The sequence below is a fragment of the Apium graveolens genome, chromosome 2 (assembly GCF_009905375.1).
Source record: "Apium graveolens cultivar Ventura chromosome 2, ASM990537v1, whole genome shotgun sequence".
Lineage (NCBI taxonomy): Eukaryota > Viridiplantae > Streptophyta > Magnoliopsida > Apiales > Apiaceae > Apium > Apium graveolens.
In genome coordinates, this window is record NC_133648.1 from 229,422,274 (window position 1) to 229,439,212 (window position 16,939).

General features: G+C 32.4%; 1 protein-coding gene across 1 annotated transcript; it reads right to left on the reverse strand.

Moving 5' to 3' along the window:
• Window positions 1–211: 211 nt before the first annotated feature.
• LOC141708148 (uncharacterized) lies at window positions 212–4,275 on the reverse strand. Its single transcript, XM_074511627.1, has 2 exons — window positions 1,407–4,275; window positions 212–766 (listed from the first exon to the last, which is right to left on the reverse strand). Exons 1-2 carry the CDS (start codon window positions 4,021–4,023, stop codon window positions 357–359), a joined length of 3,027 nt encoding a protein of 1,008 aa, XP_074367728.1. The 5' UTR covers window positions 4,024–4,275; the 3' UTR covers window positions 212–356.
• Window positions 4,276–16,939: the final 12,664 nt, after the last annotated feature.

Genomic DNA, 16,939 nt, shown 5'->3' on the forward strand with positions numbered 1-16,939 from the left:
CTAAAGTCCATTCCTATGTTATATACAAGAAATCAAGAACTATGTACTGGATCCATTATCATCTTTTTGTGACTTACCAGAGGATATGATCATCGAATATAAATTCATTTCGACACTAGAAATATCCCTATTATTCACTAGGTTGTCGTGTTATTCAGTTTTCAGGTTTTATACTATTTGAATGTTGGTTCATGGCAGTTCAAAACATGCATTATCAACAAGCAGATATGTTATGTATTTATAGAAGTACTAGTTTTAACAAAATACTAGCTAAATTACATTGACAATGAAAGCAAGAAACTCCTATACCAATGCCCACGACAATGAAAAGATATTCAAAATGGATCAAACATGTTTCAACATTCTGTGACAGACTTCGGTCCATCAAAATCAGCCAGTAATTTGTTGACACCCCCAAAATCTCCATTTCCAGGCACCTTTCTTTTCGGCTTGGCTTCTAATAACATTGATACCACATCTCTCATTGGCGGACGATCAGCAGGATTTCGACTAGTACAAAGCAAGGCAACCTTTAGTACCAACATCATTTCCTCTCTAACAGGTGCACAAGAAGCACCTGCATTCTTATCAAGCACATCTCTCAGTCCTTCTTTTGTTTTGATCTTTGTTCTAATCCAATCCACAATGCTATTCCCATCTCCAAATTCCGCATTTACCGATCTTTTTCCACTTAAAATCTCCATCAAAACCACCCCATAGCTGTATATGTCACTCTTCTCATCAACTTGTAAAGTGTAGGCATATTCTGCAGATGAAGTAAATTGTCAATCAGTTAAAGCTACTTTTGGAACAAGATATATTACTTACTCTAACTTGAAATGTTTGTTACAGAATAACAGGGATAAGATCATAATGGGGACCCAAGAAATGATAAAAAGGCAAATGCAAAGAAAAAGGGCACATCACGCGTAATAGTATTGTGCCATAATAGCTAGAAACTGGAAAAAAAGAAAAAGATGATGAGTTTGGTCCATTCCCTACTCATAATCATAACTAATAAATCGGTCCAATACCATTTTTCCACTCACATTTTTTTTACTGCAACAAAATCTTTCGATTAAATTTAACCATCAAAAGTCACGAAACCACTTGTGATCATAATCGAACTTTCAACATCTTGTTACAAACCCAAAAATACTTGGATTATGAGATAAATTATTTAGAACATGATGCCATAGACTACATACAGAGCTAGAATCAAAAGTTATATATTGATGATCAATATAACGTGACAACTATCACGTTTTGCATCATCCAGGAAAACGGATTAAACGACCAAAGACATCCAAGTAAAAACAAAATAATAATATGATATAATTTGAAAATTGGGCGCCATATGGGAACAACATGAAAGCAAACGCACAGATTTAAACGAAAGATCATACCTGGCGCAATGTAGCCATATGAACCAGCAATCACTGACATAGACTCGTCGCACTGGATCAACTTGGCCACTCCAAAATCCGCTACTCTAGCTTCCATCTGACCGTCCAATAAAATGTTACTAGGCTTGAGGTCGCGATGAACAATTACTGGATCACAGTCATGGTGAAGGTAGCAAATTCCTTGAGCTACACCCATTGCAATCTTGTAGCGGGTTAGCCAATCCGCTACAAGATTATCACCTTTATTATTACTATGTAACAAATCGTCTAAATTTCCATTAGGCATGTACTCATATAACAGCATTGTGCACTCGCTGTTACTACAACATCCTAATAATCTGACAATATTCCTGTGCCTCACGTTTCCTAACACTTCCACCTCAGCTAGAACGCCTCTTCGTCGTCTGATTGTCTCTTTATGCTTTCCCCACAGCTTCTTCACTGCTATGATCTCGCCACCTGGCATTTCAGCCTTGTAAACAGTTCCAGTAGCCCCCATTCCTAGAATCTTATCTGTCATAGACAACGAATCCAAAACATCATCTGCCGTGAAATTTAAACGCTGGAAAGCTGTTAATTTCCAAGGCCCGATTTCCCTGTCACCTGATGCAAATCCGCGGTGATATCTAGCATGGTAGTACCTAATTCCTGCAATTAACGCGAAAAGTGCAATGCCAAATGCTGTTGCCATAATCCACACAATTGCGCCAGCAGTTCTTCTCGGCTGCTTGCGCTGTACATCTACATCTCTTGGAGAAAGATCAGTTGAACGGCAAGGATTCTTCAGTATACCTCCACAAAGACCTTCATTGCCAATAAACGACGACGGATGGAAAACTGAAAGTACGTTACCTGACGATGGTACGGGACCAGTGAGCTGATTATAAGACACATTGAAACTTTCCAGCGTACTACAATTATCAAAATTTGAAGGAATTGTTCCCGCCAGCAAATTATGTGATAAATCAACATCAGTAATCGACGGAAGAGTTGAAATTTCCCAAGGAATGATTCCTGTCAGGGAATTTCGACGTAAATTCAATACAATAAGCTTCTGACAGTGACTAATGTCCCAAGGAATGTTACCACTCAATGCATTTCCTTCTAATTCAATCCTGTACAGTTTTTCACATCCAATAAAGTCGGGTAATTTTCCAATCAAATTTGAGTGACTAGCCGAGAATATCTGCAAGCTTTGAGAGCTCCAAATATTAACTGGTAACTCGGCTTGAAAAAAATTGTTGGATATGTTCAAGTACTCTAGCTTTGGCGCATTGATAAGATCTCCGGGAAATGATCCACTGAAATTATTTTTGCTAACGTCCATATACGTTATATTAGGCGAGTGCCCAAAGCCTAATGGTAATGAGCCATTGAGATTGTTGTCTTGTATCCGAAACCTTGCTAATGATGTGCAATTTACTATTGACAAAGGCAATTGACCAGAGAATTTGTTCGAAAATAGTAGGAGCTTCGCAAGTTTATTGCCATCGCAAACATGTGGAGGTATAGGACCGGATAGCAAATTTGAAGAGGCGTCTAGCTTTTGTAACATTCCGTTTGAGCCGAGCTTTTGAGGCAAGATTCCAGTGAGAGAATTGTTCCATATAGATAGGAATTCTAGGCTAGGAAGATCAGCAATGCCATCGGGTACTTCTCCAGTTAACTCGTTTGTCATTAAATTCAGCGTGTTTAGTTGCTTTAGTAATGAGAGTTCATTTGGAATGATACCGGTAAGCTGATTAAACGACAAATCTAGAAACTTCAGTGATGTTAATTGAGATAGAGTTGAAGGAATGTTGCCTGAAATGCCGTTATTGAAGAGTAACAGAGACTCGAGCTTTGTCAAGTTACCGAGCTCTAGTGGAATTACACCTGAAAGATTTGAAAATGAGATATCGAGGTAGGTTAGATTTGATAACTGAGAAAATTGTGCTGGAATTTCTCCGCTGAAGTGATTGTATCCAATTTCAGTTCTCTGGAGTTGCTTTAGAAGGCCTAATTCAGATGGAATTGGACCAGTGAGTAAGTTTCCAGCGAGGTCTAGGTACTTTAGGACTGGAAAATTTCCGTAACTTGCTGGAATCTCGCCAGAGAAGTAGCTGCCACCAAGGTTGAGGTGCTCGAGAAACTGGAGGCTAGTTAACTCTTTAGGTAAAGAACCATTAAAATCATTGCTGTATGCGTCTAAAATGGACAAGTACTTGAGTTTTGAAATGGCAGAGGGGAACTCAGAACTGAACGCGTTGCGACTAATGTCAAGGCTTATAAGAGAAGGTAACTCGAAAATGGCTGGCGGAAGAGAGCCTTGAAAAGCGTTACTGCTAAGATTTAAGTAACGGAGGTGGCCTAAATGGCGAATATTGGAAGGAAAAGTACCCGAAAGGTTGCGATTGGAGAGGTCAATTGACACAACACGATTGTGTTGGTCACATTTGATCCCGGACCAGTTGCACCAAACAGGATTAGAAGAAGGATCCCAATCGCGTAGATGATGTAAAGGATCGACAAGCGATGATTTAAGCGAGAGCAAGGAGAGGAGTTGGAGTGGCAGAGTTGTGGTGCCTGAAATGCCTCCAAGAAAGAAAAGAAAGAAAAAGAAATGAGGTTGTTTCATGGTTTTGAAATGTTTGAATTGTGTGTGTTGGTTCTGGTGTTAAGAAGAAGCTAGAAGAGTAAATTTAAGGAAGATAAATGCTTTTGTGGAGTGCAGTTTGGTGCAGGGAGGGTGGTGTATTTCTCATGATTGGTTTTCTTTTCTTTGTTTGTTTTGAGTGATGGTGTGGGGAAAAAAGAGAGGGAGATAAATTGAAAGAGAAAAGAGGTTACAAGTAAAGAAACTGCTATTATATAGCTACAGTTTCAATGTTTCATCAGCTGCTACCCCTTTTTTCTGTTTTGTCAACAATTTAGTGAAACTGAACTTTATATTTCTTTCATCAAGAGTATGTTTGTATGTATTGCTTTGTCTGCTCTCAATACCATGCTTGTATGATTTCTTTTTATTCACTTCTACTTTTTCATCATTCCTTTAACTTTGCAAATTAACCATTCTGGCTGTTCAGTAGTGGTTAATGGATTTATCTAATGGTATCTATCACCATCTCAGGATCCAAGAAAGTGATTTCCATTCATCAATTAATTCCCACCATTAATAAGTATTTAATATGTAATTTTGTGTTTGTATCATCTAGTAAAGAAATTGGTCCCTCCTACTTGTTTTCAGAACTAACCTAAATGTGAGTCTGTGACAATTGCTATCTTATGAACATGGACCACAGCCCTCCCTCTCCTCGAAAGAACTTGCAGAATTATTCAAGTAAAGAAGTTGATCTACTTGGTACTCACAATACAATACGTATATTGAGCAGACACTTAACCATCGCAACAATCACGACCCTTCATGATATTAGCAATCTAAAATGTAACTAAAGCATTTCAACCCCAGTGAGGTTCCCGTTGCCTTGGTTAATGTTGTTTAGCTCTTCCTAATGTTTGCAAACCACGTCTCTTTCAATTGTTGATTTGATGATGGTTCGAAGCTCAAAGTCCTCGGATATCCTAATTGTCCCACTGTACTGTTGGACCAGTAGAATCTCTTTTGTCAGTTCCAAAATTCTCAGATCATCAGCTAAATGATGCTTACTCTTTTAAATTCTTTAGCTTAAAGTATTCTTACGATAGAAATATGTTGAAAACTTGAGGTATAAGCCCAGCTTTACCACTCCTATATATCTTTAAAACAATCGAAAATTCGAAATTATAGCGCTCTTCCATGTAACATCGACACTTCTAGTCAAGTACTTGGGGAGGAGCATCAATCAAAACATAATAAGACTAATATATCAGGATGCTCCGTACAATTGATGTTACATCTCTCTTGTACGGCACATCTTACATACATATGCATACTGAACAACTTTGTTGCGTCTTAAGGTATAAACTTCTAAGATAGAATCAGAAAAAGATATGTATTGAAAAATAAATAAAGGATGCGTAACCGCCAAAGTTGTATTCCAGTTGGAAACAAGAACAAACTAGCTTTTAGTGTCGTCACGATATACTTTGCGTTTTGTAGTATATTAAGCAGCACAAACTGAATACATAAATGTGCGAACCAGATTTCCAGAAAGATTAACAAACACTTTTAGTTACTTGGGTGCTAGAACAGTCCCTAATTTCCCGTTGCCAAAAAATTATGTGTCCGTTTGAATCATGAAATTATTACGTGGTTAATATAAACGCTTACAAAATCTCATTAACATTCTCGTTAACCGGTTCGAAGTTTTATGATCCAATGGAGGACATGTATATTTAATTGTGAAGTTGTAAGTTGTAGTTTGTTGTGAATTTTTGTTTTGAAGAACAGTTTTTTTTAACTAAAAAACTGATGGAGCTGAAGTTTATACTACATATCACTAAGGGGAAGTGTTGTTGAACACTGTCGTTCCCTAAAAAAAAGTACTGGTGAAAAAAAGTGATGTCCCGAAAATTTAGATGACTGTTTGATAATTTTTTTTAATTTATGCATATTTTGATATATAATATATAAAAATAATATTTTTGAGAAGGTCTGATGGTAAAATTAATAGCTACTTCCTAAAAAAGCTAAAAAGAATGGGGACATAATTTTTGATAACCGCAGCTTTTAAACCAAAACAGTTTCTCCTCGCCGCAGTTTTTAAAATCTACAGTAAAACCGAAAAAAGGAAGTAACAAAATGGAAAGAGAGAACATTCTGTAATAACTGAACCTTCTTTTACGGCACAACCAAAGTGGGCTGGGTCCACGGGCGGGATAGTGGGGCCGATTATCACCCCCTTCTCATTGCACCTAGCCCATGTACAGTATAAAACATAGTTTCAAATTTGGTATACTTAATTTTTGATTTAGTACTAGGCCCTCGCGCATGCCTCTTTCATCGAACACGCATGAGTCCATTAAACGCCGACTACAATCGCACGCCTGCTGTTCGTGCTTGGATATACAAATTCATATGAATAATTCTAGAGTTCTCAAGTTGGCATTCAAAATCAATTTAGAATGTCATCGTGCCGTGATATGAAAGAATACAAATCAATCAATAGTAATAGATTTCATGTATTTACATAAATTTAATTAATAAACATATTTTAAATTATCAAGTCATCAATATCTTGATAAAAAAATTTGATATTTAATTTAATACATGTAACACAACTCAAAAGTCAAAACAAATAGCAAACAAATACCCTCTTACATTATGCAAGCTGCAAAGTGCCCGTGTTTAATATTAGTGCAAACAATTGATTTTTAACTTTGATACGCAGTGTCCGAGCCGGACAATTATAGATACTATGGCTAAAAGAGAAGAAAAAAATTATAGCTAACATATCTTTTTGAATTTTTTTTATGTACAAAAAAATTTTATTGAACATGAAACATAAGAACACAGTCGGGATGAACCCCAAAACTGACAACTACAACCTGATTGTGAAACAAAAACCGATCTAAACAAATAGCCGTTTTGTTTTCAGATTGCTTAACAGATAGAATATAAATATTCTTGATAATAAAAATGATTACAAAAGTTTCTCCAGCAATCCAATCGACACCACTATCATTGAAAATAGTAGAACCACATTTGACTTGCGTACGTAAAAAACCGGTGATAGACCAGTGTTCATATCCATCAGTTGCACCAACTGAGGTTGGGGGTACAAATGCCCCATATATTGACCAATCCTTTGTTGTGCGAGGTGAGCTCTCACGATAAGTACCACAATTCCAGATTTGAAATGGGTTGCACAGATCTCCCAATACACCGTATCATGACAACGAATCAAAAATGCAACAATACATACACCCAAAAATTGGGGACAATCAACAACCCAAAAAGATGGGTACCGTAACAAGATCACACCCAAAAAGATTTAGATCTCGATTTTATTGAAAACTATTATAATAGAAATTAAAGATTTAGAAATAGAGGAAACGGGATGAGATGATGGATGGGACGGATGTGAATTTGATGGAAGGAGGAGATGGTGAAGGATGTATGATAGTTATGAATGACGGTCGACTCTCATTAGGGTTTTGAGAGAAAAGAAATTGAAGGTTAAACGTTATCTTTTTGAATTTTTTGTTCTAAAGGCGACTAAAAACAATTTTTAACAAATTTTTATATGTTTTTTTTCCTAAATATTGAGTAATTATACTAAAATTTTCTATTTCGGTGAGGTTGTCGATCCCGTTAGCCCTTGCATAACTTTTTTCTTGCCAATTGTTTATTTCAAATATCGAATTCTCGCATTAAATTTCTTGTCGTATAAGCCGAAAATCTTAATATATACACACGTTACTTACGGATAGCCGGACAGGAGAATCTATGTACCTGCAACCTGAAAACAATTTTATTGCAAAAAGTCATTATTCACAATTATATCATACATATTATTTAGAGTTGTTCACAAAACGAGCCGAGCCGAGTTTTGATCGAACCGAGCCGAGCTTTCATTTTTTTTCTGACGAGCCGAGCCGAGTCCAGCTTTCTTAACGAACAAAAACCCGTGTTCGAGCTCGAGCTCGTTAACGAACGAGCCGAACACGGGTTTTTATCGAACAAAATCGAGCTGAGTCGAACCGAGCCGCACACGAGCCGAACACGAGCTTTCTCCATCAAAATGAGCTGAGTCGAGCCGAGCTGTAACGCCCTCCAGACCCGGGGTATAAGTCTGGGGGTTACTAGCTAATCACAAAACCTATAATATCTGATTAACAATTAATAAAGAAATGAAATTAAACCCCTTTAAAACTAACCAGGATCTTTTTAGGTTGAAGTATGATAACAAGAACCACTATCTATTTTATTACAAACCATTTTCAAATTCTCACAAACTCCCTTTATTACAAACCATTGTCTATTTCATTTTAAACTAAGTTCAACTTTTATTCAAACACACACTATCTATCAACACTCCACCTGCTTGGTCAACTCAAAGCTTTCTTCCTGGATTGGGATCAACACCTTGGGTATGAGAGGATCCCGAGGCTTGACCCGCTTCTTTACCACTCGAGCCCTGATGGGTTTCATATTCCTTCTTAACTGAAAACAATAAGGTGAATAACAACAAAAAGGGTGAGCCAAAAATTTGCTCAACAAGTCCACAAAATATAAGCAGTGTTAAAGCATTTTAAATGAATCCGTAATTTCGGGTATATCTGCAAAGATATAACCTCACGAGAATAGAAAGAAGGTCATTACTGGCGAGTACAAATGAACTAAACTGGACAAAAGTTCGCATCTATATTCTGCTGATCAGTCAGAATATAATGCAGATCTATATCTCACTATATAGATCCAGTCGGGTACCCAGGCACTACGGCCCGTGTCGAGGCACCAGTCAAATCCCGGTCCTCAGGATTAAGACACACTCAATCCCAAAAATATCATTATCTAGTCCATCGCTTAGCAACCGGAACAATCGGTATGCTTGATATATTCCAAACACCAGGACATATCAATCTCAATGCATTATCAACGGGATATGAATCAGAAATCCAAAGAAATGGAGAAATCAAGGATCGATATGAAATATGAACAGAGGAATAGCAAGTGTATATCAGTGATTAAGAACAAGAATTAAAAGAGTGCAAATGTAATAAGCATTTGAATAAATATCATTATTCTGAAAGTAGAATAGGGGAAAAACTTGTCTTCTGCGCGACTCACTGCAATTAGATCACTTTCGTCTATCACCTTTGACTAATACCGACTCAACCTGCCTGGCTGGCTTAGCTTCTGTTAGGAAAATAGACTGGTTAAGTCATTTCGTACTTCAATTGCATCTTGAATCGACTTCACACCGTTCCTAAAATCTACCCATGCGCTTATGACTGACTCATGTATTATTTATTAGCAAATAAGACTCAATTAACCACGTACTACACATAAGCACATAATCATTTTTATAGTTAAAATAATTTTTAGAACCAAAATCGACTCGTTGATCGCTCAACTGATCGTTATCTGACTCGTTTCTCATTTTTCCGGAATTTTTCGGACTCATCTTGGCACGCATTGCGACTTATAATCAAACAAGTAACAAAATCAACTAATTTCTAGAAGAAATTAAGCTTTGATATTATTTTTAATGAAAAGAATTCATTTTTCTGAGTCAACAGGCTTTCGTTTCACTCGAATCAGACTAACGGTTGAATTATTATCAATTAAACACTAATAATTCCAATTTTTATTCACTATAAATAATTATTACTGATTTTTAAAACTCAAAAATAATTTTTAAATCATTATTTAAGAAAAATCAGAAGTAAGAATAATTTTTCTATAATTTTTGGAATTAAAATGAATTTATTATGATTTATTGAAAATTATTTGATTAATTATCAAAGTAATTAATCATTTTTAAATAATTAATAAATAGTTAATAAATAATATATACATAATAAATAATTAAGAAAATAATTCAATCTGATTTTTAGAAAATAATTCAGAATTATTTATAATATAAATCAATTAATTAAATAATTAATTAATCAATTTATAAAATAAATAAATCTGATTTTCAAAATAAAAATAAAATTAAAATTAATAATCCAGAAACATATGTCAGAAAACAATCCCTGACAAAATAAGATCAAACCCGGGTTGCAAATCGGGTTGCAACCGGGTCACCAAGAACATCCCGGGTCGGGGATGAACTCACCGGAAAATTTCCAGATTCCGGTGGGTTTCCCGGACTCCGGCGTCCCAATTCCTGGCCAAACAAACACCGTTTGGTACCGTTTTTGATCCCAAAACATTCCAAATTACTCCCCCAATCTGTTTCAGGCCAAAATCGACCAGAAACATCCCTGCAACAATTTCTCCGATCAAAACCGACTTCAATTCCGGCCAAAAACCCATCTTTCGATTTTGTAAATCAAACTCAACGTTCTATAGTGGAAATTAAAGCTATGAACACACACAATCAAAGCCCTAAATTTTCAGGAACCAAAAATTCACAGAAATTATCGAGTTGTGTTTTGAAAATCTGACATAAACCCTAGAAATCGTGAATCACTATACAAACATCGTTCGTTCAATTAAACACCATGAATCATCTGTAAATCATCTAACAAAGCTATATCAATCATCAAATCATCAAAATAACTCTAGAATCAAAAAGTCCTAATTCGAGCATAAACCCTAGAAATCGAAAATCAAAATCAAGGCATTAAAACATGAAATTGATGCAAGAAACAGAAAGAACGGATCAAAACCTTCGATTTGAGTACTTGAATCACACGATTTGATGCAGAAATCAGCTGGAAATCAAGGTTTGATTCTCGACCCGATTCTGGAAATCCCGACCCGGTTTCAAAGAAATTTCTGATTTTAATTATTAATTATGATTAATTAAATAAAAATTAGGCTATTTATAGTAGTAAAATTAATACTCCTAATTAAAATTAAGGCCTTAATTCTACACTTTTTAAAATTAAGAAGCCCCTAATTTTGTAATTTTTGGGTATTAAAATTTAATTTATAAATATTTTATATATACAATATATATGCCAAAATTTTCCAAAAATTGTGAATATTACAAAAATGCAAGGAAATAATATAAATGAAAGTCCTATAATTTTATAAAAATAAAAATGTGATTTTTGTGGGGGTTTTAACACCCAATGGGACCCGAAAAAATCATTTTTCGTAAAACGAGAAAATTTATAAAATATCCAGATGTTCAGAATATTGCGATTGTAAAAGCCGTTTAATGAAAAATAAGGCCCATTATTTTATTTGAAATACTGGCTTTAAAATCATTGTCTGGGTCGTAAAATGTTTGAAATGAAAGCAATGAATGCAAAATAAAACATCTGAAAAATACCTTAAAAATACAGAAATGACACAGAATGCACATAACAAGTAACAATTAGATTTCAACAGATAATCACACGTAAATGACATATTAATACACATATTTTATTATCAATATGATATAATACAACGTAAATTTCCTTGTCGTTACACGAGCCGAGTCGAGCCGAGCCGAGTCGAGCTGAATTAAAAAATTATGGTCAAGACACCGGTTGAATGTTCAAATAACGAACCAAATACTTTTATCCTTTTCTAAAAATTTTGTCATTTCACTAAAATATATTGATTTTAACATCCGTATGGTTGGATCATTCATAAATATTTAAAAAAAAATTGAAACATTAATATGATACTAAACACTAGTTACAAGTACATGTCAAAACACCGGTTGACTGTTAAAATAATAAATTAAATACATTTATTTTTTTCTAAATTTTTTGTCATGTCACTAAAATATATAGATCTTAACATCCGTACGGTTGAATCATTCATTAATATTTTTAAAAAAATTGAAACATTAATATGAGATTAAACACTAGTTACAAGTAGTGTTCAAACAATTGGTTGATTGTCAAAATAACAAACAAAATAAATTTATTTTTTTCTAAATTTTTTATCATATCACTAACATATATAGATATTAACATCCGTACGGTTGGATCATTCATAAATATTTTTTAAAAAATTCAAACATTAATATGAGACTAAACACTAGTTACAAGTAGTGTTCAAACAATTGGTTGATTGTCAAAATAACAAACAAAATAAATTTATTTTTTTCTAAAATTTTTATCATGTCACTAAAATATATAGATATTAACATCCGTACAGTTGGATCATTCATAAATATTTTAAAAAATCGAATCACCAATAAGTAAATAAATACTAGTTACAAGTAGTAGTCAAAGTACTTGTTAATTATTAAAATATCAAATTAAAAAATTTATTTTTAATATCTGAATTTTTTTCAAAATATAATTTGACATTCGTATAATTCAATAATTTAAAAATATTTATAAAAAATCTGAATAAAATTCATAATAATTAAAATATAAAAAAAAAATTATTTTTTTTTTAGCCGAGCCGAGCTCGAGCCGAACATGTCAAAAGTTAGGCTCGAGCTCGTTTTTTAATGAACACATTTTTGTGTGCGAGCTCGAGTTCGAGCCCTTAACAAACCGAGCCTTTAACGAGCCGAGCTCGAACTTGTTCGCGAACAGGTCGTCAACAACTATCAACCATCAAACATTCAAAGTTCAAACTACTATGCATAGCGAAATATGAGTAATTATGTTGCTAGGTTTAGATGCACACTTGCCCAAGTCAACAGCCAAATGTTGTAGAAAAGATGTGGAAGATTAAAACATAATTAGCCATCAACATGTTGAAGTTGATGATTTATGCTATTCACCTTAGCTAACATGACCCATAGCCAATTCGTCCCAAGTTAAATTTGCTTCATTCCGCATCTACGGGAGTTCGAATCCTTGACATTTCATTAAAAGAGACAATATGCAGCACATTTTTCCTAATTAATCATAGCATTATATAAGCATATATAGCATTGTGAGAAGACATGAAAATATTCCAAAATTGATGTCCAAAAAGCAGGAGAGGTACAATCAAGGTTCAGGGTTGTTGAGAATCTGGGCACAAAATCTGAAACGCAAACAAAAAAAAGAAAAGAAAAGAAAATAGGGACATAAAGATAAAGGGAGAGTTGGGCCCAGAAAGGAATGATAGAAGCAGAGAATTAAGAGGCCCAAAAGAATGACAAGAAAGGCTGTCACATGGGCAGCCTCACCTCCACAGTCCACAGTTAATACAAAAACAAATGGAGGCACTCCTTTCATTTGACTTCAATTTGGACTTTTGATTATAACATTTTCTCCTCTCTCTTTTCTCGGTGGAGAACAAAATCATTATATTTTTTAGGTGGGTAGAAAAACTCTATAACCACGCATTTCAAACTATTTCAAATTGCTATTTTTTTGTACAAATTTAAATCTTCCTTCTTTTTTTAATACTTTACTTCACTAACAGATTTTCGGAACATCTAAATTTTTGAAATTTAAATCTTTAATTAATTAGTTAGTTAATTAAGCAAAAAATTAATTTAGTTAAAACAAAATTTGTATAATTTATACTAAACTGTAATAACCGGAATGTGATATAATTTGCTTCAATATTTTGGTTATTAAAAAAATAGTGTTATATACATACGAAACTACTAAATTGCTAAATTATTAAACAGTCTCCTTACGTTCTTAAATTACAACTTATTCTGCTAAACCACAAACATATCTTCTTCTTAATTATATTATTATTTTTATTATAAATCTACAATTATAATATTTCTATATAAATATGTTAAATTTAAAGTTATTATATAATAAATAAATTTTCAAGAAAATAATGCTATGGACAATATGTGACAATTTGTAGAGAAAGAAAATGAGATGGAATCCATTAGCAAGATCTTGATAATAATTACACATTTGAAAGTTTTCTCATCGGTGGGATTTTATGGGTCACAAAACAAAATAATACAACAAAAATGCTTAATGCACATAACACATCCGATAACTTTCTATATTACACGTCACATTATATCATTTACATTTTAGTGCACTTGAGTAACCTTTTGCTTTAAGTCTCTCTCACTCTCAGAGTGAAAAACACACCTTAACTAATATTAAAAGTACATGACAGAATTAACTGACTAGTTAACCAAATGATTTAGACCTAAAAAGTAGATGAAAGCAGGATAAAGACAATTAGAATTTTGCTAATGTTAATTGATATACTATGTAGAAAGGAGAATATATTAGTTGAAGGAGTCGATCAATTACTTCTATTAACTGGCTGTCTTAATTGTCAACCTTCTATAACACTGTAATATTGCCAGTAGAGGGGTTTCTTCTTGTGTTTCACCTTTCAGACTTTCCTTTCTATATTAATTGATATGAAGTTCATGGAATGTACATTTTTTGTTGCCAACGCAGAAGAGCTCAATCGCAAAATCGGAACACTTAGGATAAAACTGTCCCCCTAATCTGCTCAATCGCACAAATTGCTCGCACCGTTCTTTGCGGATAATTGTAAAATGCGAACCGAATACGAATTAAAATTACAGAAATCGTACATTCGTAAATTGACTGCGGATTTGATTTTTAAATAATCACAAAAATCGAACTGTAACCACAAACCGCTATATAATATATATATAACCCCGGATGGTTGTAGTAACCACCGGAGGCCCCGCATTGTTTCATTGCAGCAGACCTCCAGCAATGAGACATTGCGGGAGGTACGTACCATAATGAAACAATGCGGCAAAATTCATGTTTTTATTTAATTTCTAAAATAACAAAAAATCATATTTTAATAAATTATTTTTTTCGATAATAACGGAGTTAGAAAATATATAATTAATTTTAACAACCATTTATTCTATATTTTTTAATTTTATTACTACTTCCCATTTATTATCAATTGTATAATGAGTTCAAAATTTAAAAATAAATTAAATATATAATCGGAAAAATAATTAAAATATTAGTTTTAATAAAAAAAAATAAAAAACCTAAGATAGTAACTGAAATGTATGAATGGAGTACTGCAAGTATGATTGTTTATTGATCGAAAGGTGCCGTCTTCGCTAAAACTTTTTTGAGTAAATTCTAATCAAACCATTTTAATTTAAATTTTAAATATGTCAAAATTATGTATAATAACACATTTGTACTCCTTAACGAAGTTATGATGAATTAAATAATTTTTATAAACAATTTTTAATTTAAAAAAAACAAATGAGTACAAAATAATAATAAAAATCCCTCCCGCAACGCGTCGTTGCGTGAGGTGTTCGACCCACCCCAACATATATAAAATATTGTGGCGGGTGGTTAAAGAACCACCTACAGCAATGTTTCATTGCACTAGCCGCAATCAAATAATGATGTAGGTGGCAGAGGGTGTTTTTTTATTTGTAATAAAAAAATGTTTAGCATTCCGGGGGCTGAGTTGTTTTATATTTTTTTATATGTAACGAAAAATCGATAAAATTTCATTTTTTTTAGTTTTCCACATTTTCAATTTTTAGCATTATATTCATTTACTATAAATTAAAATTGATAAATTAAATTGGACAAGTACAAGAAAAATAAAAAAAACATAAAACTCACAATATTAAAAAAACATAAAACTCACAATATTCCGTTATAATAAAAATTCGAAAATACTATTTCGAACAAATAATTAAAAAATACTTTTTCACTCAAAAAATTCAATATTTAATTTAAATATTTTAGTTTAAAATATTAATTCAAAAATATCAAAATATAAATTCGAAAAAACATTTAAAAATTAATTTTTAACAAAAAAATAAATTAGAAAAAATAAAATGGGCAATAACCGTTACATTTAAAACAGCGTTCTCCAGCAATGTTTCATTGCACTAGCCGCAATGAAACAATGCTGTAGGTGGCAGAAAGTATTTTTTTTATTTGTTACGAAAAAATATTTAGCATTCTGGGGGCTGAGTTGTTTTATATTTTCTATAGATAACGAAAAATCGATAAAATTTCATTTTTTTTAGTTTTCCACATTTTCAATTTTAAGCATTATATTCGTTTACGATAAATTAAAAATTGATAAATTAAATTGGACAAGTATAAGAAAAATTAAAAAAAACATAAAACTCACAATATTAAAAAAAATATAAAACTCACAATATTCCGTTATAATAAAAATTCGAAAACACTATTTCGAACAAATAATTAAAAAATATTTTTTCACTCAAAAATTTAAATTCAATATTTAATTTAAATATTTTAGTTTAAAATATTAATTCTAAAATATCAAAATATAAGTTCGAAAAAATATTGAAAAATTAATTTTAACAAAAAAAATAAATTAGAAAAAATAAAACGGGCAATAACCGTTACATTTAAAACAGCGTAATCGAGCAATGTTTCATTGCAGTAGTCGCAATGAAACAATGTTGTAGGTGGCAGAAAATATTTTTTTTATTTGTTATGAAAAAATATTTAGCATTCGGGGGGCTGAGTTGTTTTATATTTTTTTTATAGGTAACGAAAAATCGATAAAATTTCATTTTTTTTAGTTTTCCACATTTTCAATTTTTAGCATTATATTCGTTTACTATAAATTAAAAATTGATAAATTAAATTGGACAAGTACAAGAAAAATAAAAAAAAACATAAAACTCACAATATTAAAAAAAAATATAAAACTCACAATATTCCGTTATAATAAAAATTCGAAAATACTATTTCGAACAAATAATTAAAAAATACTTTTTCACTCAAAAATTTAAATTCAATATTTAATTTAAATTTTTTAGTTTAAAATATTAATTCAAAAATATCAAAATATAAGTTCGAAAAAATATTGAAAAATTAATTTTAACAAAAAAATAAATTAGAAAAAAAAAACGGGCAATAACCGTTACATTTAAAACATCGTCAACCAGCAATGTTTCATTGCACTAGCCGCAATGAAACAATGCTCTAGGTGGCAGAAAGTATTTTTTTTATTTGTTACGAAATAATATTTAGCATTCCGGGGTTGAGTTGTTTTATATTTTTTTATAGGTAACGAAAAATCGATAAAATTTTATTTTTTTTAGTTTTCCACATTTTCAATT

What these genes read in the sequence shown, in the direction of transcription:
- LOC141708148 (XM_074511627.1), bottom strand. Translation starts at nt 4,023, where the DNA reads ATGAAACAACCTCATTTCTTTTTCTTTCTTTTCTTTCTTGGAGGCATT. An exon ending in ATATGGCTACATTGCGCCAG is followed by an intron (nt 767 to 1,406) that starts GTATGATCTTTC and finishes CTTCATCTGCAG; the next exon opens with AATATGCCTACACTTTACAA.